The sequence below is a fragment of the Varanus komodoensis genome, unplaced genomic scaffold (assembly GCF_004798865.1).
Source record: "Varanus komodoensis strain SLA01 unplaced genomic scaffold, ASM479886v1 scaffold3, whole genome shotgun sequence".
Lineage (NCBI taxonomy): Eukaryota > Metazoa > Chordata > Lepidosauria > Squamata > Varanidae > Varanus > Varanus komodoensis.
In genome coordinates, this window is record NW_025335761.1 from 33,528,786 (window position 1) to 33,552,783 (window position 23,998).

A 23,998-nucleotide genomic window follows, 5' to 3' on the forward strand; every position below is an offset into this window, starting at 1 on the left:
TGTGGCATTAAAGGGACGGGGCATCCTGTAGAAAAAAATTAAATGACTAAAATATAAATACAACTTTCTCTTCCAAAGTAAAAACACTTCATTGCTACAAAAAATGTTTTGCTGCCCAATCAGCATTCTTTCCATCCAAATGAAGAATGTTAATTGTACTGCTTTTCTCTTCTTTTTGCATAAAGAGTTGGTATTTCAATTTGTGATAGATTTTTCTGTAGAATTGGTCTGCTGGTTAAATATTCAATATGTTCAATAAATATTTAATATACATCTAATAAGGCCAATGTTTGGACATCCCAGCCATTAATCACAGCAGCCCCAATGCGCTTCTAATTCACCAGCTCAGAAGGGAAAAAAGCCAACAATCTCTTTTATTTACCTCTGCTTCTCTTTCAACTCCACACCATTTTAATCCATATGGAAGCAACCATCCTTCCAATAATGGAACAAACAAAACAAAACAAAACAAAAATCCCAAAATTGCTCATTGATAATATTTGATTTATTTAAAGTCCTTAACTGCAAATGATTGAAAGAGAGAAAGGGGGGGGGACATACTTTATGGATTATATTGTCATTTGTTAAAAAAAATCAAAACATTTTCTCAATTACAATCACATTTATTATAAAATTAAGGTTTTATTTTCTTTAAAATGGTGTGTATCATTTTAAAACCGTCATTTAAAGCACTTTCAAGCTGTAAAGAAAATGTATAAACCGTGCAAATAAATTAAGAACATCGTGAAAGCGAACAGGAAAATAACAACAAAACGAGGGGAATCTCCCGCCGCCATCTGGCTAGGCTAAAAACATAGTGGAAAAACCGTGGAAAGTGCATTAACACTGGATGAACGTGCTAACAACGGCGATAATTAAGCGGCCACACGAATTTCGGGAGCGGGGGTGGGCAATCACGATTGGGAATAGATTGATCTAATGAAAGTGGGAGAGAGGAACCCCTCTAGCTTACAGTAATTTGCGGGGGGAGGGCTGCAACAATTAAGGATAGTTATATACTTCCAGGACGCACGCGAGGAAAAGGACTCTGGGAATAAATAACCGGGTTATGCACGTGGCCAGGAGACTTCCTGAGCAAGGAGACCCCTCCGTAACAGCTTGGGGGAAATAGCAACCCTAAGAGGAAGGGAGCAACGCGCCTTAAACGGCTGTGACCTGTGTGTGACTTGGTACCATATCCCGATTCAGGCCCTTTGGGAGGCGCGAGAGTTCTCCATTTTGAACTCCAGCTGCTATCTCTGCCACTTTACACGGCGGGAGGGTAAGGCATCCGGCCCGTGTGACCGGGCCTCCCAAGGGAGCCATTCCGAACCGTTTCAAACCACTAAGGATCGTGTAGGGACCGGGGACACGTCGGGCATTGGCTTCAACAGTGCGCGAAAGGAGGCTTTCCCACCTCTCAAAATGGACGGACTTCCCATAGATTCCCCCCCGCCGCGCGCGCGCGGTGTTTTGTTCTGTTCTCAGCACTGTTGTGCGTGTCCCTCAGAAGCGGCCTAATTTTACTGTCACCCAAACCCTGCCTTTGGCGCTCTATCGGGAGCGGGCCGCAGCTCCCTCGGGGGCAGAGCCCAAGCCTCGCATGCGTCGGAAGGCCCCGGGCTGGCCCTTCAACGACACCGACGTCGCGGGGGGAGCAAGCAGGACGATGACCCAAAATGCGCTGATCGACGCCGCCGAGAGGCCACGGACAGCCGGAGAAAGCAAGACTGCACGAGACGGGCCAAGACACCTCTCGCTCAGTCCGGGAAGCTTCCTAGACTTTTCTGGTTGAAGTCCCGCCACCAACCTCTAAATCTCGCGCGATTTCACCGGGACAAGAAGGCGAGGAATCCCCCATCTTCAACATAATAATTTACAAGATGAATGTCTGTCTGTCTACAGTGGTCATGGCAAGGGAAGGCGGGTATATACAGTGTGTGTGTGTGCTTGGCCAGGAGTTGCTTGTGGGACTTTTCCAGCCAAAATAGAAGAAACAGGATGCATTCGGGATACAATAATAATAATAACAACAACAGTAATAATAATAAAGTAACAGTCCTTTCTTTTGCTTCTCCCCTCGCCCTTTTCTCTTGCTCTTTTCCCTCTTGCACGGATCCTGCAGGCTGTGCGTGCATGCTTGTGTGTGTGCGGGACGGGGGAGTTGTACGTCAGTTTGGATAGAAATCTAGAGAGAGGGAGAGAGACAAACAGGACAGGGAAGCAAGACTGGTTCAGCTCGGTTGGCCCTCAAGTATGTCCCTGCCAGCTAGGACGTGTTTAGGACCGGTCTGGAATACACACCTTGGTAGTAGGACGGCTCCAGGGCCGAGGGCTCAATGCCTCCCCTGCCGCCCATGGAGGCGCTGCTGAGAGGCAACCCGCCAGGCAGGCTGGCCCCGTAGGAGGAGTACTGCAGCGCTTGCTCGTAGGCCTTGAAGTCCAGCTTGTGCTGCTGTTCCGACGAGGACATGAGGTTGTTAATAGAGAACGGGTGGTTGAAGGAATAATGGGGGTCGCCCTTGAGGTGCAGCTGCGACTCGTGGTGGCCCAGCGGATGGCCCGGGTGCCCGAGCGAGGCCAAGGGGGGGCCGGAGGAGGCCGCTGCCACCGCCGCGGCTGCGGCGGCTGCAGCCGCGGCCGCGGCGGCCACCGAGGGCTTCAGCTCGCCTCCATTGCCGTTGTGGTCCAGGGTTTGGGGGCTGCTGGCGCCGGCGTTGGACGGGGCCGCGTCTAGCGGGCCGCCCTTGGATGGGCCTCGGTGCAAAGGCGGGCTGGCGCCGCCTGGGTCTTTCCTGCTCTCGCCCCCGTGGTGGCCGCCGCCTTGTCCCCCTTTGCCGCCGCCGCCGCCGCCGGGCTGCTTCTCGCACTTGAAGCGCTTCTGGCGCCGGAGGTAGCAGCCGTTCTCGAACATGTTGCCCGAGTCCGGATGCAGCGTCCAGTAGGAGCCTTTGCCCGGCTTGTCCGGCGAGCGGGCCACTTTGACGAAGCAGTCGTTGAAGGAGAGCGAGTGGCGGATGGAGTTCTGCCAGCGCTGCTGGTTCTGGCGGTAATAGGGGAAGAGGTCCATGATCCACTGGTAGATTTCGCTCAGCGTCAGCATTTTGCTGGGCGCCTGCTGGATGGCCATGGTGATGAGCGAGATGTACGAGTAGGGGGGCTTGGCGTGCGGGTAGCTGCGCTTGAAGCTCTTGGCATCGCGGCCGCGGCTCAGGTTGGATGGTGCGTAGCCCATGGGGCTCATGCAGGGTCCCATGGCCCCGTAGGCGCCCAGGCCGTTCAGCGAGGCCTGGGGGGCGCCCATGGCATTCATGCCCCCAGGGCTCAGCGCCGACCCCATGGCCGACATGCTGTTCATGGCGCCCCCCGTAGCCCCGGGGCTCAAGCCAGCGCTCAGGCTTGGGTTGGCATAAGACATGTTGAACGAGCCCGACGTCATGTTGCCGCTGGTGGTCATGGCGTTCATGCTCATGTAGGTGTTCATGGAGTTCATAGAACCCAGTCCAGAATTCATGTTGCTCACGGGAACCGTCGAGTAGGCCTGCGGGAGAGAGATAAATTAGACCAGAGAAAGGAGACCGGCTCTCTGACCAGCCAAACGCCAGCCCCGCAATCCATAATTGCGCGTACTTTTGCGTGTGAATGCCCAGCCACCTTCGCACGATGCTATAGTAACTGGCATGGGTTAGAGACGCCACTTTCACCCAGAAGCTGCACTGAAAGTCCACGAACAAACCCTCGCTTCTAACCCTGCTGCTGTCGCACAAGATTTGGTCAAAAGGGACTTCAGTTGCCCACCTTTATGCCAAGACGCTTCAAATAGCTTTAGCCGAGACATTGTCATTGTTTAGGGCCACGCACGTCGGAGAAACTGGCGGATGCATGGGTCATCAAGCACACCTGGATCCGTGGAAATAAATCGCTTGCGAGTTTATGAACGGGGAAAAATTAAAGCAAAACAAATATCTCAGCGGCCGGATTGCAATGACCACGTTGCAGTGAGCAGCGCCTTATTGGGAACGTATTAGCACAGAATTTCATTTCCAAGTAAAGAGGGATTCAACGCACACACGTGAACACCCACAGCCCACACTTCCCTCTTCAGGAAGACACACCGAGTCTTTTGAGGACGTGGCCTGCCGTGGGATGGGAGCCTGTTCTTTCATAGGAAATACCTGGTGTGTGTTAAATCATCCCCACTATCTAAGCCACAGTTCGGGGCTATGTTGGGAAAAGAGAAACCAGCAGCCCCGAAGTTGCACCCGACAACACGGCAGCGCAAAACTCCAGTTCACGGACTGCCCCCCGCCCCCAAATCGCCAGGAGGCCTAAGCAAGATCTGGCAAGGGAAGCGTTTGCTCCCGAGACTCCTCCTTTCGTCCGCGGTTGAGTGTCAGTTTGTGTATTATGCTTTTTTCCATAAAAAAAGAGGGAAAAAGAGGAAGGAGGGGAAAGGCGGTCCTCTCAGCCTCCCTAACTCAGAATTCGCATTGTGGGGAAGGTGTGACCCCGTCCCTCGAAGGAGATGCCAAGGAAAGGTAACCCGAACTGCCGCTGAATAAAACACAAGGCGCTGCGGTCGGGCCGTGGCCTCACCCAGCCTCTTCGCCCCGCTGCTCCGCTGCGCGCCGGGGGAAACGGAGGCCCTGCCTCAAACCCACCGGGAACTGCTACAAAGGATGCGCCAAAGCGGAGCTCTCCGAGGTCGCAGGACCGCGATCTCGCCTCCCCCGCTTTCCCTGGGGCCATTGAGATCGGCGCGCCTGCCGAGGCCTTAGCGCCAGCGAGCGCTGGTGGGAAAAGCAAACTTTACAGCGCCTTTCACCCCCGCACCCCTTGTCTCCGCTATTCTGTGTTACCTTCCTCGACATCTCAATCCCTCCAACAGCCACGGCAGCCTAGTAAACCAGGGCATTTTCTAGGAGGAAAAACACCCCTCTTTTTGTACCCAGACAAAACAAGCAGCTTCGTGGCAAGGCTGAAGTTCGTGATCGAATTCGGGGAGGGGTCCTTTCCCCCCTTTCTCTTTTTCTTGCAGCCTAGTAGACTAGTGAAAGCCAATCGAAACTCCATTAAACCTTTTAACCGTCTAAATTAGATTCAGAAGGTTTCCTTGCAAGCAGGCCTAAATAATAGAGTAGGCTAGAAGAATGATAGAATTAAAACACCTAACCTTTCCTAAATCTAAGCACGAAAACATTGATGCATGTGATTAGTTGAATTTAGAAGGCTGAATATGAATGTCCCTCGCGTGTCTTTTAAACACACAGCACGGGTAGGCCAGGTTCTCCAATTCAATTACAGCCTAATGGCGAAAATGTTTGCAATATGGTCACATTCTAGTTTCTCATAGGATATCTCCACAGCAGTGTTTGCATACACAGAGGTGTAAGTCTTGTGCTTGACAGCTACTAGGCAGTTCACCCGTTATTTACAAATTATAGTAAACAAGCCCAGGCCTGTGAAATTGCACATAACTAATGGGGGAAAATCTATTTATTTATATGCAAACTTAAATTTCCATGTCTGTCTTTAAAAAATAAATATGGAACATATGTGTATATTTTATGTACACATACTTTCATGTAGTTTTCTCCAATATAAATCGAAACATTACATTAAAACAATCTGACACAGCAAATGAATTAACGTGTGCAAATGAAGGATCCCCTCATTAACATATGGGGCATTTAATTTTTCTTCTCCACTGGAGTGCCTATGAGATCGGAAAGAGGCATACATCTAATCTAAACCCCTTCTTTGCCCCCTGTTGACCTTTCCTTATTAAATAGGAAGCCCGAATACGACCGCCGCACAAGCACATATGTTGAACTGGAGTCTACAGGCTGCGTTTGCGGCGCAGCCACCCTGGACGGTAACTTTGCTAAGGCGCCGGGAAGCAAGAGTTGCTTTTTGTACATGAAGTAATTTCTGCCTGCCCCCCGCTTCTCTTATTTTTGTTCCTATCGTCTTGTCCCTTTCCTTTTCCCTTTTTAGAAAGACACGTTCTTGGGGTTTCTTTTTTTGAGGGGAGCGCATTTTTCCGCCTTTCACTCCCTATTCAGAAAGAGGGCCCATTCATGCTTCGTTGGGGTTTTACATGCTCCTCCACACGTTATTGTTCATTTGGTCGTCTTTGATCTTTTCTTTCTGCCCTTTGGAGCATATTGCAAAATAAGGAACGTGGATATGAATGGACAATGAAAAGAGCCCGCTTCCCGGTCGCACAGGCAGATCCTACTCTCGGCAGCGCCACCAGCCGGTCTGCGGGAGAAGCGCCCCCGTTGTAATCCCTCCCCCACCCGCCAGAAGCGTGTAGCAAAGTACACACAAATAATTATTTTGCCCAGCAGACTACGGTGTTAGCACAGGTGAGCGGACGGCGAAGGATGGCGAGCGACAAAGCCTATCGCTTCCCCCCCAAGTGTGGGGCTGGGGCTGGGGCTGGGGCTGGGGGCGGCAGGGAGCGGTTCTTGCCGCCCCCCCTCGCACGCGCGTGCGCGCGCACGCACCGAGGCCCGCGGCTGGAAGGCAGGCAATCCGGAGGGTCTCCCGGCTGCGCTCCGAAGCGGGACCCTAGAAGCCGATCGAGAGCTCCGCTCCCGCCCCCGGCGCGGCGGCCGCTGAACCCCGCGCCCGGCGCGCACACGCCTCCCCAGGGGCGCGCTGGGAAATCAGGCGGATTTCTTCCTGGCTTCGCGGCCAGCTGTGAGCTCGGAAGCGGCAGGTTCGCGCCATCGGGATCTGGGGACGGAGCCGGGCACCCCGAGCGGACGGATGCCCCGCGGGGCTGACCCCGCCCCCAGCCGGGCGCCCCCCACCCCCGTCCTCCCCGGCGCCCCCGGCCCCTCGGCGCGCCGCCGCCGCCGCCCGTGGCCCCGGGCGCCGCTCACCTCCTGCGTCTCGGGGTAGTAGCTGTTCCAGTCGCTCGTTTCGTGCCCTTCCATTTTCACCGTCCCTAACATCATGGAGCCAAGGTGCCCTGTGTAACCATCCAGCCCTCTGGCGGCGGGCGGCGGGCGGCGGGAAGAGGAGCCCCCCCGAGCCTAGCAGGAGGCCGACCCTCGGGGGAGGAGGGCTCGATCGAGCCCCCGAAGGCGGCAGCCAGCGGTGTGTGGCGGCGAGCCACTCGAGAAAGTGAGGAAGTGCCGGCTGGGAAGTGCCTCGAGTTGAGCTGATGTGGATCTTACGTCGGCGCGGCGGCGGCGGCGGCGGCAAGAGCGCCCACCTCCTCCTCCTCCTCCTCTCCCCATTTGTCCGTCTCACAAAGGCGTTCGCACCTACAAAGCCGGAGATGCACCTGCAAACAAGGCAGTTCCACTTCGCTTGTAACTCCCCCGGGCGGCACTTTATTTGCAAAGCGGTGTAATTGGTCTAAGCGGGCCGAAGTGGGGCGGGGGGGGGGGACGGTGGCAGCACGAAGAAGGTTAAAAAAAGAAGGGAGGGGGAAAGAAGACACACACAGGGAAACTCAGAAGGGAGGAGGAAGAGGAGCAGGCGGAGGCGAGGAGAAAAGGAGCAGGAAATACCCTGTTTTTCTCCCTCTCGTTCCCCACTTTCCAAAACTGCGGAAACGCTGCCCGGGTGAGGGACAATTGAATGGCCGAGAGACACGTGAGAACAGCCCCTGTGCGCGAAGATCCGCCTGCGGTGTTGCCACCGAGCCTTTGGAACTTGGACACGCGCTTTTCGCGGCGACAGCCTGGGCCCCTAAGTGTGTCCCCCCCGCCCCAAATACTCTGGTCATTCCCCCCTACGTCACGCGTGCCCCCACATACCAGAAAGGACCGTGAAAAATAAAACAGAGCCTTTCCCCTCACCCCTTCCCGCAAGGCCACCACGCAGGTGAGTTGCCCGCAGGGCTTCCCCTTCTCTTGGCCCCGAGTCACGCTGCTGCCCAGAAACCCGCCGTGTGAATGAGTCACCCCCGTGACGTGAAGCCAGTCCAGGCTCCGCGAATGCAGGTCCTGAAACGCGGATCTGCTCCTAAATTGAAACTTCCACTTGGCACACGGCCCAGGTGAGTCACTCGGGCCATTCTTGCTGGGTTTCTCCGCCCCAGCCCTGCCTCGCTCCTTCCCTCCTGCAGCCCCGCGGCTTGCCTGAAAGCAGCGCCCTTAGGAACCGCCGCGGGCAAGGCAAGCGCAGGTGATCGTGGCGGAAACCTGGCGGCTCGGCCTCGCCTCTCGGGCGGAACGGGCTGCGCGCTTTCTGGGCGCTCCTAACGGGCCAGGACTGCGATCCTTGCGCTGCGCCCTCGCGGAGGAAAAATACCCACGGGCCTCGGCGGGTCTTCCTCCCGAGTAAACATCGCAGGGATCCCTGCGGTCATGAGGGAGTATCTACGACCACCTCCCCGCAAGGTCGATTTATGGGCGCTACTTTAGAGTAAATGGACTTGACTGTAAGGTTTCCAGCGGCTTCTCCGATGTTGTTGCTGGTGGAAGGGAGATCACTTCATAGAAACATATGCAAAACATCTAGTAATAAGACTTCGGTTTCCGGGGGGCTATAAGAGTTGTGGGGGGGGGGTTGTTTTCCTGGGGTTCGATTCTGGCCATGTAAGCTGGACTTCGGTGAGAGGTCGCATGTCTCTGGAACCCACGTTCCCATAACGAGGTCTGGATTCAACCCCTCCTGTACACAAAGTACGGTCCTGCGCTTGATTACTCGGAAGTAAGCTCCGCTGTGTTAGATCGAGACTTCCGCTCCTACAGAACTTCTTAAAGGGTTTGGATCTGGTGCAATTGCAATTCCACTGAGCGAAGCGGGAGCCACTTCCGATTAAACGTATATAGGTCTGCAGTACATATACACTTACTCGGGGGCTAGTCCCAGTAAACTCAGTTGGATGTATTGATTAAGGTAAGGCTGGAAGGCAGTTTCCAGTGTGATCAATGCAAATCTCCCGTCCTGCCTGAATAAAGCTCCTTTTCTTTCTTTCCCAAGCTGCATTATTTGCGTTAGCAAAAGACTGTCGAAACGGGACCCAGGTTGTTGTTGCTGTTTGTGTCTTATTTTAGTAGTGGCCAAAACTGGTTTCCGCCTTCCCCAAGAGCCGGAACGTCCATTTCAACAGCACCTCATTTCATCTGCTAAAAGGATGACACAGCGATGGACCTGCCAGTTCCTCCGGGGCAGCGAGCAGAACTGTTCTTACAGCCCGGTCCCCAACCCAGTGCGCCAACGGGGAACCCGAGGAAATCGAGCGCTGTGGTTGGAATCACGATGTCCCGGTTAAATGCTGGTGGTTTAATTGCACTTATTTCACCAAAGGGCTGAAGAGGCTTAAATCTGGAGCTACCTTTCCGATCTACTTTGGTTGCGAATGTAACTATTGATCTCGTCGACAGTCCTCGGATTTCGTTTAATTATCTAACAAATCGATATCTCTATCTGTAGAATTTCATCTAGATGTAATTCTATTATATATACTATACTAGAATAACTTTAAAAATAAGCATAGAAACCCACCCACACACTTAGTTCAAGAAATGTTTTAACTTGTCGACAAAAGGTGGCCCCTCTTACCCTTTCCTTTCTTTGTCCTTTTTCCTGCATTCAACCTGCTCCCCCACCCAAAAATAAATCTGGCAACAGAATTAAGTTAAATCCTTGAGACAAACATGTCTCAAACCAGCAGGAGAGAACAAGGGATGAAAATGCGCCATTAAGAAAATAAAGGATAAAAGCACTGGTGTACAAACTGCTTTTGAATATGACCACACTGTAAATTAGAGGCACATAATTAAATAACATGTGTAGGAAATGCATTGCCATAAAAGAATGAGAAACAACATAACCTTTGCTTCTGACTCATAGCAACAAACAGGTAGCCCTGTTTGTAAAACTGGTGAACTCTCTGAAGCTAAATGGATTTGCTAGGCTAGATTCTATTAAAATTAATGGCGATAATTAACGTGCAGTTGAGGGATTGTGAGTCCCATTAATTCCAGTAGGAGGGAGTTTGCTTTGACTCCATCCTACTACAAGGTTCCTTTGCTGAGAAGGTGAAGGCATTTGCAGCTACAGCCCAATCCTTAATATCAAAGCTCACAGAGTGTCATGTGAATGAGGGCCTTCTTGGGAGTAGCTCCCAGACTCTGGAACTCCATGCCAGAAGATGCCATACTAGCCCTATCTCTGTTATCCTTCGTACAAAAAGATATTCAGCTTACTCATGCGCTCTGGCAGACTTTTGGCTTTTAAGTTGACTGGTGTGCCAAAGTAGGTTTTAACCAATGGGTGCTAGTTATATTTTTTGTGTAGATGCATTTGAAATGGATACTTCTGTTTTTATTATAATTATCTTTTGTATCTGCATTTCATTATGCTCAGCCACCTTGAATACCATTTTAGTGGAAATGGTATGATTAATAAATAAAGAACTTCCAATCTTTCAGGCTGCGAGTTTACATTCTATTGAAATCAAAGAACTGTTCAATTTTTTTAGGACTTGGAGTTTCACAGGCTTCTTTGACTGTCTTGCTAGCAATCCTAAACACCTGCATTGGAAAGAAAGTTCCACTGATTTCAACAAAGCTTAATTTAAAAGGTGTATGGGGGGGGGGGGAGAAGGAGTGAAGCATAAATAACTGAGACACATGAAAGATGGGAGACCATATCCATTTCTACACACATTTCCCCCATGAATTCTGCTAAAGTGAGCACTTGCTCTCAGCTCCAGGGTATACCTCACTGTCCGAAATATGTTACCCCAGAAAAGAAGCACGGGAAGAAAATTATTCTGATTGGTGTTAGTGTTCGTATCATCACTCATAATGCCTATCTTGACTGGAACATTGTCCTACACTATGAATAGAAAAGCATTTAAAAGCGTTAATCTGGCAAAACAATATATTGTCCACAAGCTCAACAACAAAACCAAGAACGGGTTCCGTCCGTGTAAGAACTTTCCTCCTACTGTGCCTTCTGGCAAACCTCAGTGGAAACACGAGTGCGGCGAGGGCCTTCCCCACTTTGGGGTGAGCTAGGCGGGGGTTTCTGAATTCTCGGGCGAGGGACTGGTGCGCGCTTTTTGTGCTGGTCCGCCGGTGGGGCGGGCGAGGCAACGCGGGGGGAAACGGTGGGTTGGCGCAAAGGCACAGCGCCTCCTGTTGTCCCGCCACCCGGGCAGGCGCGCACACCTGTTCCAACCCGGCGCCTGGATCTCACGACGGCCCGCGGCGCGCAACACGCGAGCGCAGCTTTCGCGGCAGACGTGGCGGCGGCGGCGGGCGAGGGCTGCGCTTCCCCGGCCTCTCCTGCCAAGCGGCCCCGCAACAGCCCGGCGCGCTCGCCGCAGGGAGCGCCCCTCCAGGCCACACGGTCCCAAGCGGGGACCTGCTGCGCGGAGCGCCCGCCTCGCCTCCAGCCAGATGGCGTTCCTCGCCCAAAGCTGTCGCTGAGGGGGGTGCTGGGGGTGTTGGAGGGGGTGGCTTAGCCGGAGAGGAAAAAGCAAACAGATTAGTGGGGGCTCCTTCGCATCTTGACACTTGTTCCAATGCATCCTGGCAGGAAGGGAGCCGTCGGAAGGTGAGAGGGGGCCGCGAAGCGTTTTCGGGCGCCTCCCGCGGCCTGGGGTGGTGGCGGTGGGGCGACAGACGGCGGGGACACGGCTGGTCCTCGGCACGCCGGGGAGATGCCGCTCGTCCTTAGAGGGAAAGCAGCTGGGGGGCACCTCTGCTGGCGAAGCGCGCCCGGAGTCGGGGGCGCGGGGCTGGCGGAAGCCAAGGGTTTCCGCGCTTTATCTTCTGCGAGCAGGGCTCCTGCCTCGAGAGAAAAGAGGAGGTGAGGGAGAGGAGGAAAGGGTAGGACATCGCGGGGGGGGGGGGGCAGCGCTGGAGTCTGGGGCAGCGGAAGAAAAAAGGAAAGCGCAAGAGCAGCCTTGTGGCCCTTGAAGAGGAGCTGTGGCAGGACCCCTGGTGGCCTAGAGCCGCCCCATCCCAAGCGCCAAAGCAGCACCACCGACATCACTGCCGACCAGTAAGGCCATCTTTAAGGCGTTCCGAGGTTCCTTTCCTCATACTGAGACACAGAATCATGTTACAGGCATCCTTTCTTTTGGGAGTTCATGGTTCACATCTGGGCTTTCAAGACATCCCCCCCCCCCCCTTTCTCATAAGTGGGACACTTCGTCTCTTCAGCAGATATGTCAGCTTGCATGAAGGCCACGAGGGTGTCTCCACGGTCTTGAAATTCTTCTTCCCAGCCACTGCACAAAATTTGAACTACTCCTTGCAAGCAGCGGTTCTGCTTAATACACCTTAAGCCTCATTCACCATCCATTTGTTTGCATTATTATGGTTGTTGTTGATACTATTATAGGAAGCTGAGATTCTCTGCACAAAACTGGCTCCTTCAGCCGTATAATATGTATTCATTAGGAGGGAAACTGCATGAAATTTGGTGGGACTTTCTTCCAAGTGAGCCTATTTATGAACGGCTTGTTGTTTAGGAAGTACTCCTCAATGATTTCAGTAAGGCAGGCACTGTTTTTGTAGGGGGCATGCAAATCCCACCCTTTACTTCCTTCCCCTTCCCCAAATTCCATGCAATTTAAGCGCCACTGCTTCAAGTTCCCTCGTGCATGGGTTGGCAGAAAGTTCTCTTGGTTGGAAACTTCTTCCAGCTTATTTTGCTGTTTTGGTGCTTCTTATCCAGATGTCTCCAGTATCTGATTAAGGATCTTATAACTAAAGTGGATGTATTTTTAAAAAATGGGGATGGAGTTCTAGCCTCTCTTCTATTTTAAGATAGTAACTTGAACTTCTTTTCATTATGTGATGCTCTTGCTAAAATATCTAACCCACACTGTAGATCAACATATTGTGGAAAGTGTAGCCTCCTCGGCAAAAGTAACAGGGACAGGCAATAGGTTTTATGCTCTTTGTTTTAGACCTGATAATGAAGTTCCAGATTACCAAAATTTCACATCTGAGCCTTCTGGATAACCACAACGGTCTACTTAACTCACTACTGAATTTGTCTGGGGTGGTCAACCGTACGTTTTTGTGTAGTAGGCAGGACTATTTATCTATCCATCTGTCCATCCATCAATTGATCGAATATTCCAAGCACCATCTCCTCTACCAGCACATGCTTATCTCTTTCTTTCTGTTCCATATATGAGGATCCTTTCCTGCTAAAAAGTACAGTTTAATCTTTCCCAGATGCAAATGTCCCCCTCCTTTTAAAGAGAAAGAAAGAACGAAGGAATGAACAAAAGAAAGAAAAGGAAGATGAGGAGGATGGAATGAAGACTATTTGATTCTGCCAACTCTGACTATTCCAGGCACATTCTGCCTGGTGAAGTGAATTCCTGCTGTGTCTCTATTCACACAGAGAGAATTTTGATGCCTGGCAGGATTGCTGTCAAAACCTAGATGAAATGCAACTTTATGGCAAGGGTTTTCCACTGTGTGCAGAATAAATAGTAGCACTTTAGCAATTTGCAGCATATGCTTCAGTGCTGACCAGCATTTTGGGGAGGGGATAGTTAGACTGTTCGAAAGGCACTGTGGATCAGAGATGGGCCACGAGGGCTGGAATCCTGGATCTTTCATTTGGATCGCAGACTCTTTGGGAGGCCGTCTGCCCCACATGGCCTTGCTGGCAGGGGCGCTTGTCCCTGCTTGCCTCTGTTGCCTCTGATTCCTCTGGCTTTTTGCCCACATGTGCTTTACCTCCTGCTGTCCCCCCATCTATTTGTCTGAGGCTTTTTTTCTCAATGCCCTCCTCTCCCCGTCCATATATACTTGTTTACAGGTTTACTTATACACAGGTGTCCTTAGGACACAGGATCCATTAAACGCACAAAGATACATTTTAGAGTACATGTAATTAAGTGCATCCAAATTGGTGCCTTTAAAAAAGTCTAAACCCTGGATCTTATTGGTACCCAGCACTTCTCTTCCTGTGCCTTTTGCCACTTCTGAGCATCTTAGTTATTGAACAATGTGATGGGTGTCAAATCCTATCTAGTCTTATCATAGATTTTCCTATCTTCTGAGTTCCTTTATCTTAAGTACATTCATGAGTAAGTCAGTTTAAATTTTAAAAAAAGACTAAGGGTGAGGTTCAAGCTCAAGAACCTCCTAGTTTAATTGTAAACTAAGACCTATTCATGTCTTGGTTTACCGCCTACTGTCCCTTCAGCGACCTGGGCACCCTTTAATTCCTATCTCTTGCTAGTTCACAGCCTGCCCCCACCCCCCCAAAAAACTCCTTTTCAACAACTTTGCAGCTCCAGCTGGTCCAAATCTTTTCCTCCCTTGTCAGCTTTGTTTCCAAAACAACTGGAATGTTGATGAACATCCCAAGCTAGCTCATTCAATGGGTGTCTCAGGTGCCACTATCATAAGTGTAATACACTATGGATTGGAGGCAACTCCTAAGTATTCATCAGGTTTAGGACTGGGCTCTAGAAGGGCTGAAGTGTAGATCCTTCAGCAGAACTAGGTGAAAGAAGCCACATGTCTGTATTAACCTTGCTGAATTGGTTTACATGCCTAGACAGGTAAAGCTGTTTGATTTTTTTCACACAGGTTTCCTAATTTTTCTGCATTTAAATTTTTTTAAGCTAATTGCAAGTCATTACAATAAATGTAAGTTTTGTAAATCTTTAGCCTGGTTTATACATAAAAAGTTCCACTGCATTTCCAATCTCATGCACCATCTATCGGAACCCTACAAGTAGGACTGGATAGCAATTTATCTGTGAAAGAGTGCATCTGGGAAACAACAAGGTTCGTTGGGATTGGTTTCTTGAAAAGATTTCTATGGAAAGCTTCCATTTAAAATTTCTAGGCCTGCTAACAGAAGCTTTCCCCACCCTCTGATCTCTAAGATGCAGAATACACTCAGAACAACTGCAAATGAGATTTGGTTGACTATAATGGAGGTAGATCACATTTTGGTGTACCCTGCAGGCTTTAATGAATCATCCCCAACACCTCCATTCTTTATTTCTTTTATCCCACCTGGAAGGTGTAAATTATCCCTCTGAGATTTTAAGACCCCTGTAAGGAAGATTAGGCTGGTCCAGGGGCATCTGGGAACTTCCTGCCTGAGTGGGAGATATGAACGGCACTGTTTCCAGTCTAAGTCCAACACTTTCCTAACCCTACATCCAACATTGGCTAGTTTTCATATTCTACTTAAGTATTAGTAGTTTTAATATTCTACTCTTTTGTCTGCTATGCAAGACAAAAGAGCTCCCCGCCACCACACATCCCCTCCCAATTTCAGCAATCATTTCAGCCATTCTGCAAGTTAGATCAGTAATATTAATTACTGATCAGAGTGGCGTAGTGCTCAGAGAGCTGGACTGTGGATCGCCCTTCTAGTCCCAGCTCAGCCATGGAGCACACTGAATGGTATTGGGCCAGCCAGAGACTTTCAGCCAATCTACCTCACAGGGTTGTTGTGAGGATAACATTGACAGGAGGAGGAGGAGGAGGAGGATTCTGTATGCTACCATGAGTTCTCAAGGTAAAAGGTGGGATATAAAAATAATAAACAAACAAAATAAATTACCTGCAGAAGACAGATGGGGCGGGTTGTCTAGGGAACGTTGTGGTCATAAGGCGCCTGTGAAGAGCCAGTGCGGAGAAATGGCTAGGGGTGCTGGACTGGCACGGGTTCTAGTCCCTCCCCTCTCTGCCCTGGAGCTCACTGGGGTGACTGGGAGCCAGTCACAGACTCTCAGCCTAACCTACTTTACAGGGTTGTTAGTGTGAGGATAAAATGCAGAGGAGGAGACCCTTATAAGCTGCCTTGGGTTTCTTGCAAGAGGAAGAAAGGTGCGATATAAGTGTAAAGTAATAATAACCAATCCCTCTGTTTCTCCTCTTAGGGCAGAAGTGAGGTTTGAACTTCGGATCCATGTTAACAGCTTCCAGTGAAGGGCGAGATGCGGAGCGGGCGCGAAAGAAGGCGGGCGCAGGGTCAGGCAGTCAAGAGGAAGGAGGGATCGCGCCCACCTGCCCGGGCACCCCTCCCACGCCGCATGGGCTCTGGAGCCTCCTTCAGCCGGTCCTACAGCCGGATTCCTGCCGGCTTTGCTGATCCTGCCGCTCGGGAGCGCCTTTCCCCGAAAAGGCCGTGGAAATCACGCGAGCCCCCTCGCCAGTCGATGGGAGACCAGCTCCCTCCAGGCGTCTCTTACACGAAACGGGCGGTCTCTGGCCTCCCGCTTCGCTGGAGAGAAGATGATACTGATCCCAGCCTCTCTTTCCTTGCGATGACGGAGCAGCCTCCGCGCCGCACGACCAGTCGATAACGTCGTGTGGACCCGTGCAAATGCTCCGCGGCCCACCCGCCCCCGGGCAGCCTCCCGGAGAGCAAGGCGCTGCGCGCTTTCGGCGCCCGAGATCCAGTGCGGGCGCTCGCCGGCGCAAAGCAGCGCTACCGCAGCTCATCCAGGGACTGGCCGCCGGGCCGCCCCGCGTCGCGGCGCTGGCGCCCCGCAGGATCCACGGTTCAGACTCCCAGGACAAGGCAACGCACAGATCCGCGTAGGCTAATTTGCACGTGCCCTAAAGGCTGCGTGAAGGGCCCTGTCTCCTGAGGACACGAGGGGGGTCTGGCGGAAAGATTCACGCGGGAAACAACACGGGGAAGCCCAAGTGGGCCAGAAGGTCAACCAGTTCAGGGGTTCCCATGCAACAGACAGGGCCCTGTGCAGGGCCGTCTTAACGCATGGGCCTGGTGGGCACTTGCCCGTGGGCCCCATACTAATCTGTGTATGTTAACCCTTGGACAATTGGAAAACTTCCAAAATTAACAGTAGTTGTAGTTGTGTAGGGGCCCCAGTACACTGCTTTGCCAATGCTGTTAAGACGGCCCTGGCCCTGGCCCTGTGCCTTGATTTCAGCAAGTCCCCCCGGCAGCAGGGCAGTGGTGCAGATGGACCCCCCCCCCCAAGAATAGAGCTTAGTGGGCTGCACCCTAACACTGCCTGGGCGCACCAGTGCCATATTGATCCAGATTTGATACGGTCACTCATGCTATTTCTGCGGCCCAAATAGCAGATCTAAAAATATGCATGAGGGCTTTTTTGTTTTTAATCTGTGATGGATTGTTCTGACATGCAAGCCATCCTGGGATGAGAGACTACGTGCATGAACTGCTGGTTTAGAAATAGCAATGCTTTGATGCACCTCTGCAGTTGGGCTACTTGAAAGTAACCCAGCTGTTAAGCAAGAAAAGCTCTTGATCTTGATGCTGTGAACATCAGACACAAGATACAAACCAGACATAAAATGTACTGGTATAAAAACTCCACATTGCATCATCAGTGTGAAACCTGGAGAGCTGTGGCCTGTCAGAGCAGACAACAAGGAGCTGGTTGAACCAAGGAATTCTTTGTATGGCACTGAGATTTCTGTGTTCCAAGTCTACCTCCCCTTGGAACTCTGGGGCCCCTTCCACTTCCACAATTCTATGATCCATGGAGAGGTTCTGGAGAAAGAGGTTTGAGAACAGTGTTAATTACTGTTTTACACATACCCGCCAAATGGAGCAAATTTCCTACATGTTACACATTCTGGGTATTAACAAGTGTTTGAAAGCTTGAAGGCTGAAGCTATGGATACCTTTGACCAAAAAAGGTTCAAAAGTAGGTGCCGCATGGCCCCAAACTATACAAAGTTAGTTGTACTTAAGGCTGCAGGCCTGTTCATATGTATGTATGTATTTATGTATGTATTTATCTAAAAAGCTGATCACCTTCCAAGGACACCATAAGAGATTCTCTTCCCACATTTTGTCCTTGCACCAACTCTGTGAGGTAGGATGCACAGTGACTGGCCTGAATGTTGTGGCTGTGCAAGGATTGGAACCCGTTCCAGTCCAACACTCTAAACTAGCTTTCTCCAACCCAGTGGGGATCCTCAAGATATGTTGGACTGCAACTCCCATCATTCCTTGCCAATGGGGCCTTTGAGTTCTCCTAATTGCACTAAAGACCCATTAAACCATTCTGTGGGACTGAGGAGCTGGTAATGATGCACCCGATTGTATTACATGCCATGTTGGCATAAAGGGGTTTCTCATTATTTTGCTCTCTCTGTTGCAAAAGGTATTAGCCAGTGCTTACAGATTGTGCTCAGTTGGACATAGGTTTATTCAGAAGCAAACCCTGCTATGTTCGGAAGGACTACATATTTTTTTTCTTCTGTATGACAGCTGTTCTTTTTGGGTTGTGATTACTGGGTGCCATCCAGTTGCAATGCAATCTAGTAATTTTGACACTGATTTCAATAGATAGCTATTATTGGGAAACAGGTGGCTATTCTTCAGTGAATAGGGTTCCTGGAGATAACATCACATCACATGGAAGTAAAATTCAGGAAAATCAATAATAAATTGCATTTATTTCTAAGAAAATATGCATTTAGGATCTAAACCAATGGGGCTAATGCACTTGTCGACACAATTTCACTGAAATAATTCTACTGGAATGAATGACATACATTTCTAAGTATGTTTAAGACTGGAATGTATAGAAGTTCACCTCTAAATATCCTACCTTGTTTAACTTCATTAGAAATGTGAGAACCTCAGTCTGTAAAAGTTGGCTGCAAATGTTTCTAATGAAATAAGGGCACCTTTGGACAAGATACAAATTCCACATACAAAGATAACATCTGTACAAAAGATAGTCTGCACCTTGCTCTTCTGCACATTAAAAGCAAAATAAAAGAAATGAAACAGCTGAAGGAGTTGAATATTTCTCTTGGATAGAAGTGTTGGAAATTCTGATGCAGCCTGATCCTTAAATAAAACCAATTAATGCACTCCCTCATCTTACCCTTAGATGGTAAGGGTGTTGGCAGGGATGGTGTTATTTTCCTGAATGACTGTAATCCACTCTAAGAGTCTTTTTGGGGTGGGGAGCTATGGAGCAGCATGAAAATATTTTACATAAGGAAGGGTGTAATCCTATGCATAAGAGGTAAGTTCTGCAATACCATGTTTGCCCCAGCCTGGTGGATGAGGCATGCTGAGAGTTGTAGGTTTTTTTTTTCTCTGACTGAGCATGCATAGATGTCTTAAATAAAATGAATATATACAGACATTTAGAAACTCCAGGAAAAACAACAACAACAGCAGCCTTTCACAGACTTAATTTTCTGGAGGCCATGATGAATACTCCTAAACTGTAGAGAGAATATAGGAAAATAAGGGAAGACATGGAAAAAGGCAACTAAAGTTAACACAATTTTCTGTATGTTTTACTCGAAAGAAAGCCCCACTGTGCTCAGCAAGGCTTATTCTGACTTTAGATAGACTTATTTCTGAATAGATATGCTTAACATTGTATGATTGGGTCACTATGCATACTTGCTTGGGAATAAGTTCCATTGAAATCAGTGAGACTTACTGCTGAATAAATATAAATAGAACTGGGCCACATGGATAAAATTCTATATATGCTTAAATGGGAATGCATCTCATTGAACACAATGGGATCTCTCACTCCACTAAGAAAGTGTGTATCCATAAGAGCAGGCTGCAAAATGATCAGAGTGAAAGAAAAGAAATATTAATAAAATATCTCCCCTTTAAAATTAATAAAGATATTGGAGCTTCTCCTTTTGTTATTCTTATTGGTTCTACTTCTTTCTTAATCAAATGAATTCTTTCTTAAATAAATTAATGCTGCAATCCTGGGAGTGAGTCCAACTGAGCTGGATGACACTTCTGAGTCTACAGGTGCTAGACATTATTTTCAGCTGGGAAAGTGTCTTTGCAGGACAGCTTTACCTCTCAGCATTCCTGAGTATTGGCCTTGCCTGCAGAAACTTCTGGGAGTTGAAGTCCATGTATCGGGAGATCTACCTTCTGTCCATTCCTGCAGCATAGTGAACTGTATTCCAAAATGAAGGATTGTATTTCATTTTTATTAGAGGGCTAAATGATGGAGTTAAAGCAGTTAGTGGGTCTGAAACCAGGAAAGAAGGCAGATAACATCTTAAGGACAACCCTTCCCCATCCTGGTGCCCTCCTAATAGGGTGGATTAGAGCCCCCACCATTCCTAGCCATCGTGCTGGCTGCAGTGGATATGAGTTGTAGTCCAACACATCTGAAGAGCCATCATTTTGGGGAAGTGTGGTCTAAGAAGATGAGATCTCTCATTTGAAATGTTTTGTGTAAAAAGAAGAGTACAGACAATGACAGAATTTCATACCATGAATAACACTGCATCAGGGATGGGGTACTGCTGTAACCTATAACTTAAAAGCCTGGGAACATATCTGTGGTGGAAAAAAGTGAAGGCCAAATGAAGGTCTTGATAGGAGCTTAACTTGAATACTTCTCATACTTGAAGGCAGATTTCATTTTCAACTTCCAAGGTTAACCATTCTTCACATGGTTACTATACATGGGTCTTTGCTACTCATCTTGCACTGTCTGAGAAGGAAGGTACCAATCTGGGCGGGTAGCATTCAGTATTCATGTAGTATTCATACATAAAGGGAAACAAACACAGAGAAGCAATTCTTATATGCCTCTGTGAATATGTCCGCAGGGATGTGAATCCTGAACAATCAGAACTCACAAACTTGTGGAGGGACTTCTTTGCACATAAATTTGTACACAATTGGCCTCTCCTTCTGGTGGTTGGCAATTGCATGCAAGGGTAGGTCTAGCTGGGAATATTAGTCTCTTTGTGTATTTGGTACCACATGGCAAATTCTTTAGAACAAGCTGCTGTTCTACCATCCACACCTAGCAAGGGGGTAACATATTGTGACCAACACAGTAATACTAGAAACACATACAGAGCAATGCACTGGCAAGGAAAATGAAAGAGAAAAGAAAAGGGGGGTGGCATTCCTGAAATACTGAATTTAATTATTAGGTTATACAGTAAGACAAATAATGTGCTTAAGCCTTTTTGACAATAGGAGTATCTCCTTGACTTAGGAGTGCTACAGTTATGACATGTTGTAAATTAGTGTTTAGTTTCTGTTTGCTAAATACGGCAACATTCTAAAGCATTGGAAATAATTTTGATCAAAACATCAAAACCAGTAATGGTGTTACTGACATTATATAAACATTTTTTAAACAATACAAGCATTTTTGTTTGAGCTGTTAAGGAAATGTCTGTGTTTAAATTGGCAAAGACAGAAAGCAAAAGCAAACTACTTAGAAGGGAGAGACACTGGACTATACAACCCGTTCTGTTAGAGTGGCAGATAGACAGGAAAGATAGTGTGAAAGTGTTTGTTGCAAGCTTTCTCTGTACAAAATAATGAGAGAGCTGACCACTTTCAAAGTACAATGAGTCTTCCAAAGTAACTCTTCAGGGACAATCTTGCATCATATCATTTGATGCTGCAAACTTGTCATCTTTTCTTAGGCTCATGGCCATCTGCAACATGGAACCTTCCAAATGAGCCAGGCTGCCGTGCCCAGTGGCTGTGTGGCTGGAAACACACTGAAAGGGCACCTGGCCAGAGAAGGCTGAACTGAGGTGCCTCTGGATGGGAGTACTGGGTTTCATTGAATTTAAAAGCCAAAGAAGCTGTCTTGGCAGGGGCATGTTGTCATGCAGGGTAAGAAAGAAAAGTTGCTCCCCTCTGAAATTCCTCTTTCTGTACAACTTCTAAAAGTCACAGGAATCCTCTTGGGCTCATGCTTTCACTTTTCCTTTGCTTGAAATCATTGCCTTGTTTTGAAAGATGCTCATAGTGCAATCCAGTGCATGTCTACAGATACTGTAGGACTGAACTATCGCAGAAGGAAATGGGTTAAACTAACTAGGACAACGAGGTAAGCATCTCTTTTTGGGTATTGGAAAAGTGGGGAGTGAACCCAAGGCCTTGGATGTGATATACCCCTGAGCCCCTGTCCATAACATTAACAGGAGCTGCAGCTAATATACACATCTGTTCTTATATCAGGGAACTCTTCATTTGTCTATTATATATTTATTTGTAATATTTCTAAGCTGCTATGTATTTAAAATCTCTTAGCAGTTCTTTTATCGATATTGTCCAGTCACTTTTTGCCACTTCAGCTACCTGAGGTAGTATAAATGTGTTGGCCTGCAGCTCCCATCATTCCCAACTATTGGCCAAACCAGGTTGGTGAAAGCCAGTCTAGAAAACACCCCATAAATTACTCTGAACAGTTGTACACTTTTTGTATGCTATGTAGACAACATTTTGTATGGCTTATTTGAACCTGTTGAAGTGATGCTTTCTTATTTACTGAAGGTCAAAAGTTAACATTAACTGGTTTTCCAAGGCCTATAACTTGTTTAGTTTAGGGAGCAACCCCGTGCTTTCTGGGAAGGTAACTGCAGGAGCATAGGACACTGTGGCTCTTCCTTTGCACCTGCCAAGGAGGAGCTCCACCATGGGAACCTTCTCCAGTGAGTCCTTGGAAAGCTCTGCCAGTGATGCTTCACTAGTGATGAGGTCAGATGGGGCATTGCAGGAGTCAGGCAGGAAGATAATTGATCTGCAAGTTCCTAAGTCCCCTTGTTTCTCCAAAAGGCCCAGAGTCACACCAGCCTTGGCGCTAGCATGAAAAATCCCCTCCCATTTGGAGTTAATGGAAGAAGGGGGCATTTAACCTCATCCTCAGAAGATCCTGGCCCCTTAGGAGTTGCTTCTTTGCATCTAGAGAAGATTGCCTTGCCATTTCAAGATTCCAAGGAGTCCAGTGATGAGGACACTGGTGTACCACAGCTGACTCCCATGTAGTCAGAGCTGTCATTGTAGATATACCTGTCCCCTTTAAGAGCCCAAAACTCAGACAATGCAGAGGCAGAGCCAGCCAGCTTAAGTGCCATCCAACTGTGCTTAAGGTGCTATATTAATCTGCATTTTGTTGGTGCAACATACAGCCAGTACCGTCTGACTTCTTGCCGCAGTACAGCTCAGAAATTTCCATAGCATTGAACTCACCCTGTATTGTTTCCCTGAGAAAATAACTCCTTCCAAAGGTCTGGCTCACTGCAGAACCTTGTAACCCGGGGTGGGTGCAGAATGTTAAGAGAATGCTGGAAAAATACACTGCCTGGCTGTAGGGAGCTGGTAGGACCTTGGAAGGGATGGAGCAACTCGTGTGAATCTTCCTATACATCCATAGGATTGTTCCTTCCCTCTAATGTCTGGGTAGAATCCTGGACTGCTCAAATAATGCGAAAAAGCAGGGAAAGCAGCTTGGGCAAGTAAGAAAGTGCAGAAACCCCCAGCTATGCAGAAATAACTGCTGACATCTGAGAGTCAAGCATACATATTATTACTAAAACATCTCACAGTGGGCACATTCTCTCTTTGTCATGTCATGTGCAAGACTCCCACTGATTGCAACTGGTGCAATAACATTTCTTCTTATATTAGATACTATATCTGGAGTTATGTTTTATCTGCTGCATGAACAGCTCAACATTTTGAAGCCCTTTAATAGGTAAGTATTTACCTATTGTCCAGTACAGATTTTTTTTTTGGGGGGGGGATTTTCTGTTGGACATGTTGCACAAAATATAGCCACTAAATTAAGCTAAAGATTCAATTTGACACACATATATGGAAGGAGACATTAACAGCTATCAGTATAAAGGTGTCCTTCTTAGCATTGTTCAAGCAAGGTTGTCATTTCATCTTTTCATCGAGATAATTTTAATAAAGAAGAAAGAACAACCCAATCTGAAAAAACAGTAAGTGATGACAGTAAAATCACATTAATCTAAGGATGTAGTAATCATATGCCTACCTTTAACGTAATCCTAATAATTTGGCCCTCCTGTTTACATTGATCAAGTCACACAGTCCAGACTACCTTGTGGCATAAGCAGAAAAAAGAATGAAAATGGAGCACAATTCTTTGGAATTGGCAAAGGCAGCTGGCTCCTCCTGGTCTAGCCATCCCCACCTGAGGTCTCTCAAATGTTTTTGTGTACAACTCCTGTCAACCCTGACCATTGGCTATAATGCGTGGGGCTGATGGGATATGTAGTCCACAAGATCAGAA

General features: G+C 48.5%; 1 protein-coding gene across 2 annotated transcripts; it reads right to left on the bottom strand.

The window, feature by feature from the left end:
• Window positions 1-523: 523 nt before the first annotated feature.
• FOXA1 (forkhead box A1) lies at window positions 524-7,105 on the bottom strand. 2 transcript variants are annotated; one of them, XM_044436362.1, is made up of 3 exons: window positions 6,894-7,105; window positions 2,305-3,541; window positions 524-2,188 (listed from the first exon to the last, which is right to left on the bottom strand). In XM_044436362.1, exons 1-3 carry the CDS (start codon window positions 6,966-6,968, stop codon window positions 2,172-2,174), a joined length of 1,329 nt encoding a protein of 442 aa, XP_044292297.1. In that variant the 5' UTR covers window positions 6,969-7,105; the 3' UTR covers window positions 524-2,171. The 2 variants fall into 2 exon arrangements, with proteins under 2 accessions (XP_044292297.1, XP_044292296.1); XM_044436361.1 differs by having other exon boundaries at window positions 524-3,541.
• Between the last annotated feature and the right edge of the window lie 16,893 nt (window positions 7,106-23,998).